This window comes from Otolemur garnettii, unplaced genomic scaffold (genome assembly GCF_000181295.1).
Source record: "Otolemur garnettii isolate 467f Iridium unplaced genomic scaffold, OtoGar3 scaffold00049, whole genome shotgun sequence".
Taxonomy (NCBI): domain Eukaryota; kingdom Metazoa; phylum Chordata; class Mammalia; order Primates; family Galagidae; genus Otolemur; species Otolemur garnettii.
This window is the reverse complement of record NW_003852444.1, coordinates 853965-870433: the sequence shown is the minus strand read 5'-3', so window position 1 is coordinate 870433 and position 16469 is coordinate 853965. Positions and strand designations below refer to the sequence as shown.

The following is a 16469-nucleotide window of genomic DNA, read 5'->3' as shown; positions in this document are numbered from 1 at the left end:
AGTGTCTTGGATTATGTATGAAAACACCACACTGTACCCGCAAAGTGCATCAATGTACACAGTTACCATTCAATAAAAAAAAAAAAAAAAAAAATTCCAATGAATTCAAAGGCAAGGATCCTTCAGGATAAAGGACTCATAGAATGTAATGGAATACAGGACATTCTGAAAGTAAGTAGAGCATATACATAAGTGATTTTAGACAAAAATGCATAATCTTTTTAGATAAAAGACTTTTCTGGCTTATACATGCCAATAAGATATATAATTATCCAAAATTCCTTTAGCATCAAGATATTTCCAGTAGCTGATATTATGTCTCAGAAATTCCTGACTGAACAAAAGCTTAGTCTTAGTGACATCTCTGCTAATATATTGATGAAAAATCATTAATTCAATAAATTCTCAGAGGCTCATTAGTGTACTAGATCTGAGGCATCTAAAGATGATTAATTATGATTGCTGCCTTACAGGAGTTTACCACCTAGTGAAGATGATAAGATACATCTACACACAGCTAAATCACAAGACAAAATGAGAGTAAATAATTACAAAGTATTATGCAAAGTTAAAGGGCAATAGATCACCAGAAATTTACAACCTAGTAAAGGAGATAAGTCTTTATAGCTTCAAATCAAGGTAAAATGTGAACATAACATTGTGATTTAAGAGAATTATTAACATCCAGTAACCTCAGGCTGGAAGGAGACAGGAGCTCTCCCGATGCACACAGCATGTTAGTGGAGCACTGAGGTATGGAGAGGATTGCTCCAAGACAGGTCCACAAACGCCACTAAAACCTTCTGAGAATCAGTGCATTACGGGATCTGTAAGCACTGACTTGTCAGAATGGCCAGCCAATTGGAACGGATTATAGCTGGTGCCAATGTGTACAAGATCAGCCATGAGAAAGGGCCTAACTCAAGGCAGAAAAGAGAAAGGGCATGGCAAATTCAGAAGAGTTCTGTTTGAATAGAAGATGAGATAGGAAATTGGACATGCCTGTATCTCAAGCTAATAAGCTCAGGTTTTATTCAGGAGACAAAGGAGAATGTCCCTCCCTACACCCAGTCACAATAAACGCACACACATACATATACGCTACGGACTCTATCACCCCTCACCTTTTACACCCCAAAAGGATCCTCAGAATATTGCTGAGAACATTACTTTCATTCTGGTATAACTGTCCACCCTTTATGTATTCATTTGTCATAGAACCTATCACATTAAACTAGGATTTTCTCGTTATGCTTTATAATCTACTATATTGAAAGGCACCAGGAATCCTACATTTATCCAGCTTACCACAGAAAAATCGGTCATATTTGCCACAGTTCCAAAGGGAAGAACCAACAGACACATGCATTACAACTTTTTGTGACTTAGGAGGAAATAAAAGATTTTTTTAATAAAAAAAACAATAGAAAAATATTTAAAGGTTCTTGATCAAAACAAAACCTGATAAATGGCAGAGGCTGCTTTCAGAGTTGAAATGAACCAGAGTGTGGCATAGCCTTAAGGACAGTAAGCTATAGGAAATAAGCCAGTCACAGAAGGCCAACTCTGCACAATTATTTCGTAATAGGTATCTAGAATAGTCAAAATCACACTCAAACTGCAGAAGGCTGGTTTCCAGAGACCGAGGGAAGTGGCAAATGGAGAGTCACTCATCCAATGGGTACAAAGTTTCAGTTAAGCAAGATGAATAACCTGTAGAGACCTGATGTCGTTACAACATTGTACCAGCAATAAACAAAAATGTATATATACTTAAAATTGTGCTAAGAGAGTGGGACTAAGGGCAAGTGTTCATATCACAACAAAAAAAAATGCTTAAAAATAAAGGTGGTGTGGGTCTGGGACAGGACTGGATGTAAGGTGATGGCTGACTTTGTTACCTAATAAAATTAATAAGACTTTCATTATAAATTTTTATAAATTAAAATGTCAGACACTTTATAAATCAAGTGGTCAATAAATACATGGAAATATGCTTAACCTTTTTGATCATCAGGAAAATGCATACTAAAATCACAAGATTCCATTCACAAAGGCTATATGACTAAAATCAAACAGATAAAAAAAATGTTGATGAGAATAAGGAGCAATGGAAACACTTTCATCAGGAGTGCAAAATGGTCCAACCACTTTGCAAAAATGATTTGTCGATTTTCAGAAATTTAAACATGCATTTACAACATGAACAAAGAGTTCATTTTTAGGGACCTACCAAAGAGAATCTAAAACAAATGTTCACAGAAATACTTGTACAAGAAATAAAACAATATCATCCATAATAGTCCCAAAGTGGAAACACTTAAATATCCGCCAGGGGAATGAACAAATGAACTGTGGTATATTCATACAACAGAATACTAGTGAGTAATTAAGAAGTACTGAATCATGAGTGAAGCTCAAAAACGTTATCTTAAGCAAAAGAAAAAAGACACAGAATATACACATTGTATGATTTCTTTTGTATGAAATGTAACAACATACAAAATAAGTCTATAGTGATGGAAATCAGAAAGTAATTGCCTGGGGATGGGAAACTTCCTGCAAATCAATCATGAAAGAATTTTCTGGGGCCAAGGAAATGTTCTATGTCTCATTCTGGATAAGAGGCCATGAATAAATGTCAAACAATACTCATGAAATTAAACACCCACAATCTGCACATTTTGTTGTATGTTAACTATACTGAAGAATTATAGGTATGTGTAATATAACTTTTAAAAAGTACATAGACCCTAACTTAAAGAAATTCCCATTGGCCAAAGATGAGTCAATTTGAATATTATATATAAAACAATAATACAATGAAATGTAATCTTTCTGATATGAATAAGCCATGATTTTAATTCTAAAATAAATAATTTACCTTTGAAGGATTTGGGGCACCAACTCATTTTTCTGAAAGTGGGTAACAGGAGAACATTCAACACACCTATCCTTTCACCGACCTTCCCCACTTCAGGATAAGTGGGTGCCATGTTCCCACAGCCTGACTATGGCCCAATCCAATACTCTCTTTGGAGTCTTCTTTTTACTCCACAAGGCACCTCAGCTGCATCAGACTCAAGTGAGCACTCCACTCAGTAGAGACTGTCTTCCCTTGGTCTTCAGAACGCCTCCCCAGGGCTCCTCTTAACCCTCTCTCTAGTTCTCCTCCCAGTGGCCCCAGTTCCAGTCCCTTCTGGGGTGCTGCCTCCCTAGGGCCCTGCAGCTCCCTTCCTCCTGTGTCTCCCCTTGGTACCACCAGCCTCACCTGCCACACTTTACCTTCCCCTTTCCCTTCAGACTGTGAAGGAGGAGGGGCAGCTGGCAGGCTAGAGCGGGGCCTGGAGCACGCAGGGTCCTTTTCAGGCTCTCCCAGGGATCTGGCTCCACCAGGGCCACATCTAGCCTTGAACATTGAGTGGCATCCAGAGCCAGGGTAGCAAAGGGCCTGGTACCTCATGCTGGCCCCTCACTGATTTTTCCCTCAGCTCCAACCTCTGTAAACCTAGCCCCTCTGCTATTATAGTCTTCCTTCTATTCCAAGTGCATATTTCATTTTGTTTTCAACTGGAGATGGTTTTCTGAAAATTCACGGTTTATCACAAAACTGTAAGGCATTACACTGTAGGTACAGATGCCAAACAAAGAAATACCAACAAGGCAAGCAGTGCCCACGGACTACATGTTGGCTCCTTAAAATTCATGAATATTTTTTCTTTTTTCATTGTGAAGATTTTCTTTTGGAAATACAATTAATGGAAACTATGTTTAGTCACCTGAATCCAATTAGTTTAACTGGTTAGGGTTTGGATTTAATGAAATTCATTCAAGGAATTAATTCCCACATGAGGCAACTTCACTCATCTTGTAATTAGAGAGTCTACCCTCACCCAGGCCAGCCAAGGCTCTGGGCACCAAAGTAGAAACCATTGCAAACACATTATTATAACTAGAAAAATCAGTAAAAAGTGCATTCTTTAACTGCACATCTTCACGTATCGACAACCGGTAAGTTAAATCATCTGGGACAGTGGTTCTCAACCTTCCTAATGCCGTGACCCTTTAATACAGTTCCTCATGTTGTGGTGACCCCCAAATATAATGAAAATAATTTTATGGTTGGGGGTTACCACAACATGAGGAACCGTATTAAAGGGTTGTAGCATTAAGAAGGTTGAGAACCACTGATCTAGGAAGACTTCTGTAACCTTATTCATAAGTGTATCAGGAAACATCAGACTTGATTATTTTAAAATCCAGGCAAAAACAGTGGTACTCATGCCCTAAATCTAGTAATCTGCTTTGCTTTCATATGTGAATAAAAGTGTTCTATTACCTTTCTTACTACTGTCCAGCCCAATCCAATAAACATAATCACCATAGATGTGTGTATTTGTTTAATATGCATTCAGTATGATTCTTAAGATCCAGAAGGAGTTGGGAAGCACTGTGTTAATGTCCATTCACAGTTCTGCTTATAATTATGTTGGTGAGCTACATCTACCTTTAGAGAAACAGTACTCAGCACCAGTTTGTCTGCCAGCAGGCAGGCTATGGGCACAGAACCAACGATACCCAGGACACAATCTTGGCCTCATGGGCACTATGCTCTTTTCTGAACTAACTGGCACAAGCACTCTTTACAAGACATATCGTACTTGAGTGTTGTTCCACCCACTGTCCATGTCAGGTCTTAGAGAATACTGTCACGAGAGTCCGAAAACTTACAAAATAAAGGAGCGAAAAGTGTTAAGAATTGAAATAGTCTTCTAGGCTAGTCCTCAATCTCCGAGGAAACGTGCTTCCTCCTCTAAGAAATCAGCTGCTTTCAAAAAGCAGCTCCAATATCAGAAATCTAAAGCTAAACATTTTGATGCCATAAAGAAAAATACATCATTTTAAAATACATATATTTAATTCACACCAAGGATATATTATATTTTTACTTTTTTGCAGAAAAGAGGTGATTTCTGAAGTTAGAAACATTTCAATGTATATAATAACATATATGACACAGATAGAATCACATTTGATAGCTGGTATACTTACAGCTACACTATAAATTCTGGTTGTGTTTGCCAAGGGTTTGGACTACACACGTGTTTGCAATGAGCTACATATAAAATGTTTCTATTAAACATATTCTCTTTTCTCAAACTAGCTCACCATGCAAAGATCAGAAAAACAAAATAGCACAGCTAGTAAATCATTAAGAAATAAATTATTTATCTCCTAAAATATATGTGTGTGCATAACTCAGAAGTAATTAAGTTAGAGTAAATTATACCAGGCATTACTCAACACTAACATAAAATCTCACATCTTCTGCAACAGAATTTATATTTCTCTTATATGAGATCAGTTTTTATCCATACAAAGTGTTTGAATAACAACTCAAATTGCCATTTAAAGTATTATTTTAGCCAATTTTCAAAGTCCTCACACATATAGATATTTGATAATGCTACTTAATGATCCTTTGAAGTAGCAGAATGAGGATTTTTAAAATAAAAATAGATGGGCCTAATTCTACTAAGAGATACCATTCAAAGTAAGAAATTAAAACACGGTTAAGCAGCTCATTCTCCCTCACTGTGGTGGTTTTCTGTAAAAGACTCTGAAGGAAAATTAACAGTGTCCCTTGACTGGGAACAGAATGAAGCAAAAGAAGAGGAGAAATTAATGGCACTATGCAATGCACAGTGGTTAAAAGAAAGCATACCTTTCCCTCTCTCCTCCGGTGATATCATACAAGCGGTTGGCACCTCCGTCAGCGCAGGCTCTTAAAAGAGCTTCAAACAGAAGAACAAAAGTCATTTCAATACAGGAAGCACAGAGAAATATCATTCAAAGGATAAACATTAAAAGTCAGGTGCTCACACACACACAGAGCCACACTATCCCCCCGGAATTGTTTCACATTCTGCTGTTGACACTCATGGTACAAAAACGATTCTACATAGCACAAGACATGCAAGACAGAATCGTCGCACACCAAGTTTACTTCCTTTGCATCTTTCTTCTTCCCTGTGATTAAGTAAAGGGAGGACAGTACATGATGGCAGCAAGGCTTCCGTACTTCCTGACTCTGGCTTTTCCTCCTGGATAACAGAAGGTAGGCCTCAGGCTCAGAGACCAGCAACACGATAGAGGTATTGTATTCGCTCCTTTTATTAATTTTTACAGGTACTTTCTACTATTGGCAGGTATTATGGGTTTCCATTTTGTGCTCTGAAAGTTTCCTTTTAAAAATAATTCATATGCATAAGCTTATTTTAAAATATAAACAAATAATCATCTACATGATACGCAAACCATGTAAGATTTGTGGAGGTGGAACAAAACTGAGGAAACCCAGAAATGCTCAGGTAACCAAATCAATCCCGCTGCCTCTCCAGCTGGGGCTTTTCCTCTTCCTTTCCATGGATTTCTCCCATCTCCTGCTGTAGGGTTTGATGCTGCTGACCAACCACTCCTTAGAGTTTCCTCAGCTCACAGAATGCTATTTTTGTTGCTGTCGCTGCCTTTCTGATTTCTATTTTTCAGAGAAATGTTTGGTTTCTCGGCATCTGCTCAGATTGAACATTACGAAGCATCAGGTACATGATAAAGTCCTAAGATGATGTGACAGGGTCTCCCCTTTAAGTGCTCTCTTCTAATCAGTACAAAAGGCTGGGAGCCTGATTGATGTCCATCCCAATAATTGATCAAGGAGTTGAGGAACTACCTTTCCTTAAGATTAAAATTAATGATATAAGTTAATAAAATTGGAATAAACAGATATTTTCTTATATAATTTTTTTCCAGGTATCTGAAAGATAAATAGTTCAGATCAGAATCTAATAAAAAAGATCAGTGATACATGTTTTATTTAGAAAGTATAAAATTACAGATACTAGTAAAACCCTCAATTTCTATTGTGAAAAATTTCCTTCAACTTAACCCACATACCAGACTTGAGATTCCTATGAAAGTATTTGAAATAGGGTGGAATAGTCTAAAATCTCACGGGGAGGGAGCTAACCACGTCCTCAAACTTCACGCCTGTATTCACCACCCAGCTTTAAAGCATGCTTAGTGAGACTCTGTTGGTGATAAATGACCTCCCTTTTAGTTACAAATGTACTTTTTCAACCTCACTCTTGAGTAACAGATTAGCTGAGGATGATACTGTACATTGGTGGCACTGGTAGTAATTTTGATGACATGGGTACATGCACTTCTGATTTCCATTGGTACATTTTTAGAAGGCTGTTGGCAGTCTAATTGTTCTTGTGTATATAATCTATTTTCTCTTTCTTGGTAATTTCAAGACCTTCCCTTTATCTTTGGTGTTATAAATGTCACTCCCATGTAGGTTCTCTGGAGTTACTGGTAACTGTGCTCCCCAAGCTGAGATCTATGTCTTCCCTGGGTTCTGGATAATTATCAGACATTTTTAACTCAATCATTTTGTATCTTCGATTCTCTCTGTATATCCATTTTCTGGCACTCATGTAAATATACGTTAAGACATTGCCATTCTGCCTTTTACATTTCTCAAAAATATTTCATTTCATCTCTTCTCTCCATGCACAAGTATAATTCTTCAAAGTAATCTTTCAATTTATAAAGGCTCTCTTTAGTTAAGTCTAGTCATCTGCTTAAAACACTAATGTGCACAGTCTTACTGATTCCTAAAAAAGTTCTATTTGGTTGTTTTTCAATCTCAAGGTCTTTTCTTTTAGTTTGTCATTCATGTTTTCAATTCTATTATTATTATTATTTTAGATATCCTTTCCCTGTGGATGGAATATTACAAAGGATATCTGTCTGACCATATCGTCAGAAATAAAAACTTCCAGGGTAGTTTCCACTAAGCTGTGACATGTGAAAGTGTTTTCTGTTTTCTATATAATTTCAGAAAAATAAAAGCAGACAGAAAGTGAAAAAAATGTTACTCTTTTGCTTCAGCTTCCTCATCTGTTAATGAAGATAATATTACTTACAGAATAGGGTTATTAAGCAAGTAACAATTTAATCATTACACATAGCGCCCATCACAATGCTGGAACATGATGAGCCTTCAATAAACACTAGCCCTCTCCCTCCATCTTTCTTAAATTGAAAAAAAAAAAAAATCTAAAATGCCTCTGTTCCAGGAAAAGAAATGCCTAAGCCTTTCTGCAAAGACATCTAAAAAGGCCTATCTCATTTTACCAATACCCACAACACACATTTCCTTTTAAGTAGTAAAATTCAAATTTGAATTATGCCACAAACACAACTTGCAGAAGATCACAGAATATATTACACATTTCCTAAATATCAAAACCATCAAAACAAAAGAGAGAGATCATCTCACACATAAAATATAGCATAAAGCAAATGATTAGGGAGATTGAAAAGACTGATTAATAGAAACAGATGGTAAACTATCAGTAATTATCCTCAGAGTATATAAAACAATTCCATGTAAACAAAATTAACAAGTTTATAGAATCTTTTTACGTAAAAAATGATTCAGAGAAATAACATAAAAACCTAAGGAAAAGTAGTTTTTGGTGGCCAGGAACTATCAAATAGAATTACTTGTTAATTTTTCACCTTATATTATTTTGCTAAGATTAGTGAAATTGAACATTTATACCCATTTGTGCCAGGCTCTAAATAAAACAGAGAGATGGATAACAAGCACATTCAGGTCTCCAAGCTCACATTATACTGAAAAAAATAAAAAATAGAAGCAAATATATGCAGTGCACTGTGGACTGTGATAAGCGCTATAATAAAAGCACCAAACGCACTGGGAAACTTTCTATAAACTTGCTTATTAATAAATCTAGTGACACTAAGATCACTGTTACCTTTGCAATTTTAGAATTTTTTTCTAACTCCTGTTATTTCTAACACCTATCTTTAAATTGATATTTTTAGAGCAGTTTACAGGAAGAGAAACACCTAGATCACAGATAGTAAATTTGTCCGTGTCTATTCCTGTTTTTAATAAAAGGGAGTTAAAATAACCCAACGTGTGCTCATTATTTGATCATCATTAAGTATGTCAAGCTTTAATGAATAGAAGTTACTGCATGAGTTATCTTTTAATGTAAAAATTCTGTTGGATTATGCAGCACAAATTTTTGCAGATTTGTTAAATAATATAATTTCAATTATAGTATTTGAGCAATTACTAAGCATCAGGCTGATAAACAGTTGAAGACTAAAATACAATAAAAAATCTTTACCATTAACTTCATATTTTCAAAGCACCTGTAAGTCCATTAACTACATATTTAATAATCTTTTTAACTCAGATTATACAAGTTAATGTTACTGACACATAGTGAAAAGCTCCAGTCACAAGTAGAGGTTAGTTCTTATTTCTAAAATTTCTGTTGACTAAAGTTGAGTAGAAATAATTTGACTTTCTGCAAAGTGGACTATCAAATTAATTCCAAATATTAAAGCAAAAGAAAAAAACAAACTAAAATCAAAAGTCTATACTTTCAGTTAATTGAAAGAATGCCAAAGATAAAAGATTTCCATTCTATCCTAGATCAGCCCTGTAGTCTCATGACTTTGATTTAATCCCAGGTACTATGATTCTAATGCAATATCAAGATTATTATGTATATCCTACAAAATTTGCCACCAAGCAACATGCACAAAACTAGAAAGAAACTGTACAAGGAAACATTCTCTCACAGCTGTTGATGAGACAACTTTGAGACACGGTTTGGCAGATTTTAAAAATTCTAAATGTGCAAACCCTTTGATCCAGAAGTTCTATGTATTCTATAAATACTTTCTCCAAATTACAAGGATGTATGTGCAAGCATATATGTTGTGACATTTTGTATAATCATGAAAAATTAGTAGCAAACTTCTATGGCTGCCAGGTGAATATTGGTAAAATATATATGTAACTCTTGAAAAAAGGTAGCTCTTATATGTATTCATACACTGCCTCTTATGAGATAAATTATTATGTAAAAGCCTAAATAACCCTTGGTCAAATCTTCCATGCAGTAGCAATTCAGGGCATGCATAAAGAATGCAAGAAATCTAATAAAGTTTTTACATCAAGATTGTGGCTCACATAATCAGCTCTCAGCATTGGTAAGATGCACTTGCTCTAGAAAATGGGCAACTAGTTCTGTAGCCCTGAGGAAACTCATGACAACGAGCAAGATTAAAAAAGTAAATGGACCCCAGAATCAGTGGTTTCCCTGGCAAAGTACGTCCCAAATGTAAAGTAGCTGGGCTGGAACAGTTGAAAGCCACTCCTGGTAAGTGACTAGACTTCACCATTTTCATTTGCCATCAAGCTTTATTATCTGTCTTGTACCCTTCCCTAAAGGTAAGTGAACCTGGTGCTTCATGAAGCCTACCAGGTCTTACCTGTATTAGTTTGTTAATTCAAACCCAAGACCACCTCTGTATTTGTTATACCAAACTATTTAACAGCAGTTATTTATGTGGAATGGGCAGACAGATCGTGGAGAAGAATTTTTCTGTACCCTTTATGTTACTCATTGTACTATTAAAAACAATTTTACAAGGAATATGAATATCGTGATTACAATTTTAAAACTGACACTAATAACTAATAGGGAAAACAGACTTAGAGATTTAAGGTAGCAAGCATTATTCCTGATCCAACTCCTTAACAGAAGAAATCAAATATTTTGTCAGGCTCAGTCAACATTGAGTTGAAGTTGAGTTGCCTACAGTGAAACTGGAAGACAGAGAAAGTCCAGAATCTTATTCAGAAGATGTGGTTACTGAGTTCCAGAAGAGCCAAACAACTCACCCAAATCCTGTATATTTCTAACATAGATCCTTCTCCCCTAGTACTCCAAAGATTCAATTAGTCTTAATATGTTACATAATCTAGTCTGTCAATATTCATATTTGAGCTAGCATTCTCTCCCAACCCTGAGAAACAAGTCAGCCACTTAATCCCCAACTTCCAGTCTCAAGCCACTGCTGAGACCCATTTTCCTATGGAAAATAAGATATATTCCTTCCAGAAGAGCCTCAGAAACAGCCCACTAGCAGCTACACATTAATAAGAAAGTGATAAATGTTTGTCGAATATCTGGATATATACAACAACACAGATACCACTCTCGGCACTATAAAAGATGAGTGAGGCTTTGGGTTTTTTTTTTTTTTAATTTTATTATGCTAAGAACAGAACATCAGATCTACCCCCTTAAATGCTGAAGTGTATAATAAAACATTGTTAACTATAGATACAGCACTGTACAAAAGATTTCTAGAACTTAAATATCTAGAACTTACATATTTATACCCATAGAATAATAGTCCCCTATTTCCCGTTCTGCCAGCCCCTGGCAACCACCATTCTTATTCTCTGCTCCTGTGTGCTCAACTCCTTTACACACCTCATTCATTGGTGGGGTCACACTGTCTTTGTCTGTGGGTGGCTTATTTCAGTTAGCATAATGTTCCCTGAGTTTATCTGTGATGTTACATGTTACAGAATTTCCTCCTTTTTTAAGGCAGAATAACACTCCATTGTTTATACATACATACATATAAACAAGGTGTCCATAAAGTCCATGTGTGTCTTAAAACAGACACTCTTCATTGTTGAAGAAACGTCTGAGCTGTTTCCATCCCTTGGCTATTGGGCGCGGTGCTGCCATGAACATACGAATGCTAATGGATCATTGAGATCCCGATTTCAATTCTTTTTTTTTTTTTTTTTCCCGATTTCAATTCTTTTGAGTAAACAGCAACAAGTGTGATGCAGGATGACACGGTAGGTTTATCTTCAGTTTTTTGAGGAACCTCCACACTGTTTTTCATAGCATAATTCAACCAAGCACAAGTCACGCCTACCAGCAATATACAGGGTTCCGATTTCTCCACATCCTCAACACATGCTGCCTTTTGTCGTTTTGATATAACCTTCATGATAGTGATATCTCACTGCAGTTCTCACTGGCATTCCCTTGTTATTAATGATATTACACATCTTTTTGTATACCTGTTAGTCATTTGTATGTCTTCTTTGGAGAAATGTATACTCAAGTCCTTTACCCATTTTCTAAAAGAGCAGATTTTAGATGTGCTTACCAACAAAAGATACACAGGGTGGCTATAAATTTGTGTGCATTTCAAATTGCACACGATTTTAAATTGTACATGAACTTTCTGGCCATCCAGTATCAGTGAATGAGATGATGGACAGGTTAAACTGCTTCCCTCCAGTAATCATTGTATTATGTATATTTTGTACATGGATTGGATTAATACTTTTTTGATATTAAGTTGTAGCATTTCTTCCTCTGTTTTATAAATTACCCCTTATCATATATATGATTTTTAGATACTGCCCCCCATCCCACTGGCTGCCTCTTTTCTCTGTTCACAGTTTCCTCTGCTGTGCAGAAGATTTTCAGCTTGATGCAGTCCCCACTCATCTATTTTTCCTCCTGTTGCCTTTGCTTTGGTGTCATATGCATGAGGTCATTGCCAAGACCAATGTCATGAAGCTTTCTCCTACGTTTCACTCTAGGAGTTTTACAGTTTCAGGTCTTACCCTTAAGTCTTTAATCCATTTCCACTTGAAGATGTGTTTTTAACCAATGTGTCATGAGGGATAAGACCGACAGAAGCCATCCTTCATAGTTTACACTTAAATCAGCCCAGAAGCTCTAAAACAATGGATTCTTTCAGACATATTTCTTGCTTAAAAACATTTAATTTACCCACAGGTATTTTCTGTCTGGTTAGGATATTTCTACTATTCAAAAGAGAACTTATGAGATCTCCTTGAAGCTTTTCATAAGCAGAGGATACTAAATATATCAGTCAATGATAAAAGCAAAGGAAAAAATACATAAGATACTATGACTTATATGAAATGAAAAGATATTGATTTTTATATTTATAAAATTAAAAGCCCCTAAATGGTGACAGTGGTGCTTCTGGAAAAGGAACAGAGTTAAGACAAAGATTTATTTTGTGCATAACTTAACTTTTTTCAAGGAAACTCCTGTGTTGCGCTGTCAGCCTATAAGTAGTATTGAATCCACACCCAAACCCAGGTTTAGCATGTGGCTCAAGCCACAACATTACAGCCTCCTGCCCAGAGTGACTGATTCAGAGACAGAGATGTGACCCAACGGTAATACCATCTAATGAGCCTTCGCAGGTCTCCCCCTCTACTGTTGTGCAACCTGAGACACTAGACCCCTGGACCTGTCCTGGGCTATCATACTAAGCCTGAGAATGAAGCCCAAACAGTGAAAGTAAAGTGGGGAGACAAGACAAGACGGTTTGAGTGTGCAGAGCCACCAGCTTTTTATTATGTGAGCTAATAAACTCTCTTTCTGGGCTGAGCGGTTTGAGTGGGTTCTCTGTTACTTAAAACAGAAGGAGCCCTAATACAAATATTTATTTCTACTTCAAAAACACTAAAATCCTCCTTTCTATTGGTTGAAGAATACGACCTTATTATACCTCAAATCTATGTTGGAAACAGCCCGTAAGAGATGCTGTGTATTTTCATAGTTTGACTGTCATTGGTATAAACTATCACCAGCTGAGCCTGGATTATAGTTCATACCAGTTTCATGAACATGGTTATTTAACATAGATGCTTCTCTTACTGAGACATTATTTTATGTGGAAATTCTGTATTAAAAGCATAGCATGGAAATATATGCTGCCCTTAAGAGATAGCAACAATTTACTTTGATCATGAGAGTGCTGAAATGCATAAGTAGTTGCTGTTTTGGGAATTCTTTCAAAGTTGTAGATGGAAGGTCTTATTGCTGGTATATTTATGTGTAATTGTTAAGAAAGCTCACATTATTTGTAATGTCCACAAATAATGAGTATAATATTCTTAAATTTTAGTCAAGTCAGTAGCACAGAATCATCCTTACTTCTAGTAAAAATCAAGTGGTATTTCCACGTATATGAAGCATCTACCTGCATGGTTCTGTGCTAGTTCTAATCCAGTTTATGCTACGTAATGAAGATTTTTATTACCTTTTGGTAACTATTGTTGTGTAAATTCTATTACCTTTCTCTCCGCCACTTCCTGTCTCCTCCTCACCTAGAAAAGTATGGCATTGAGTCCCTCTTGATCCCCCTTATGAAGTTCAGGACGAAGACACCTTATTAACACTGAGTGATACCAAATACCTGAGGAATCTGAAGGAAACAGATTCATCTAACTGTCCATCCTCAAGTGGCACAGGGAAGCTTTTCTAAAAGATGAGTGAAAGTCGGACAAGAACCACAAATAAGCAGCACAGAGAAACAAGATGATCCTGCCCCTTGTGTCAAGCTGCCATGTGCACATCTGTCCAAATGTAAGTTGTCAGAAACCATCAAGGTTTTATGTACTCTCACTCATTCAATTTTTACTAAAAGTGGCCATCCTTTAAGAACAAGGTGGCGAACATGTAAGTTCAATGAACAGGGACTAAGAACACTTGTCACAGATCTTTGTCAGTGTTGCTCTGATGCCCTGGCACTGTTTGCACTCTGGTCTTTGTTACGGTGGGTACGGTGGGCGTCTGGGACTCTGTAGGATATTTCACAGCATGCCTGGCCTCTACCCATCAGATGCCAGCAGTTCCTCCACCCTTCGCCGTACCTGGCTATTTATGACAAACAAAAATAGCTGCAAATGTCAAATGTCTCCTGGTGGGCAAAATTACTCCCGGTTAAGAACCAGGACTCTAAATGGATGACCACTTATACTTCAGGAAGCTGCCCAGAGTATACCCAGCTGGAAGGTGGACTGCTTGTTGCTATTTTCTAAACTTTCCCCCATTTAAAAGCAAGCCTATCACCCAGAAACCACGTTCCACGTACTTACCAAAGTCAAGTGAGTTAACAAATTTGTCTTAGCTAGATTGCTTTCATACTTGTCCTAGCTAAACTGCCTTCGTATCTATTCTGGATGCACACATACTGACTCGTTTTCTATTTTAGATTTACTGAATCTTCAGTATGATTTCTCATATAATCTGTATGTGCACCAGACAACTGTGATATTCTCGACAATCTTCTAGCATGATCCTACATCATTGCTATTTTTTGTGTCCTAATCACTTGAGACCCTATTAATAAAGTACTGTCACCAGTGAGAACTGCTGAAGTCAGATCCTCCTGACAACCCTCTGGGATTCACTGGATCGTTCACATCATCTCCCATGTCAGTGAGAGAGAAACATACCACAGATTCCACTGCAGATAGTGAACGTGAAGGGTGACAATTTCTTTCAAATCATTTCACGTCATAACTTAAAGACACTGTAGAGTAGAAGTGATAAAATAATGAGATGTGACAGATATCTATGAATGAGCAAAATAATAAAATGCCTACAACTACCAAGAAGAGATGAAATATAACAAAATAAGCCAGGGGCAGTGGCATGCACCTGGAATCCAGCTACTTGGAAGGCTGAGTGGGGAAGATCACTGGAGCCCAGACAACATAGTAAGACCTTGTCTCAAAAAAAAAAAAAAAAAAACCCCAAACCACCCAGGGTATCTGTGTGTGTGTGTGTGTGTGTATTTGTATGCATGCAAAAGTAAAAGCTTTAAAATAAAAATCACTTCACTGATGCAAATATGTTACATAATGAACACAGAACAATGTATAGAGGTTTGGAAACATTTTACATCCTCGCTGTTCCTTTGGGACTAGAATTCATTCCTCTATCTTCTTTCATGGATCACTGGTAACAGATCCCAGAACACACATACAAGGCACGTTTCAAAGAAGGGACTCGTTGCATAGTAAGTGGAAAGCAGTGCATCAAAATCAGGCTCTGTTACACAAAACAAGTGATACTAACATTTATCGTATTTTGCAGAGGCAGAAGGAAAAAATACCTAATCAGCTTATATCTCTACCTGTCCTAGTACCTCTGACATTTTTATATAAACATTTTAATACAACGCACTGAGTGGCAGTTTCTAGGAATCACAATGATCATCTTAAACCATGATCTTTAAACAAGAAAGGCAGGTACAGGTGAACTTCAGTAATTAGATCGTAAGGCCAAATAATTAGAAACTGAGAAATGATTACATATTTTTTGCTAGCAACTAATGCAAAAATTTCACATATTATAGGTTTAGAACTTGACTGGGCTCATATTCTAAATGAGCACAATAAAAAGCTAATTCTTCTTCCTGCCTAGGAACGAAAGGGGAGGTGGTTTGAAGGCACTGAGTAGAAAGGAGGGAGAGGAATTAGACAGTGTTTAAAAAAGAAAAAAACAGAATTAAAATAAATAACTGAGTTCTAGTCAAAAGCAAGTAATAAATACCTAAAAAATCATAGTGGGCCTTCTGTAGGCCAAGTTACAAAGTCTGGGGGGCTAGAACACCCCCCTGCATTTGTTTACCCCTTTAAGCACTTTGCTGTTACTACCACATTTCTTAACTTGTAGAATCCAGAATAGTTTTTGGTATTTAGGTTA

At 36.7% G+C, this 16469-nt stretch overlaps 1 protein-coding gene across 1 annotated transcript in view; it reads right to left on the bottom strand.

Annotated features, from left to right (window-relative positions):
- TPK1 (thiamin pyrophosphokinase 1) overlaps positions 1-16469 on the bottom strand; it is a 259770-nt gene that overhangs the window by 116430 nt on the left and 126871 nt on the right. The window contains exon 4 of the mRNA XM_023514240.1: positions 5726-5795. Within this exon, the coding sequence (XP_023370008.1) occupies positions 5726-5795 (70 nt within the window). The remainder of the gene's footprint in view (positions 1-5725; positions 5796-16469) is intronic.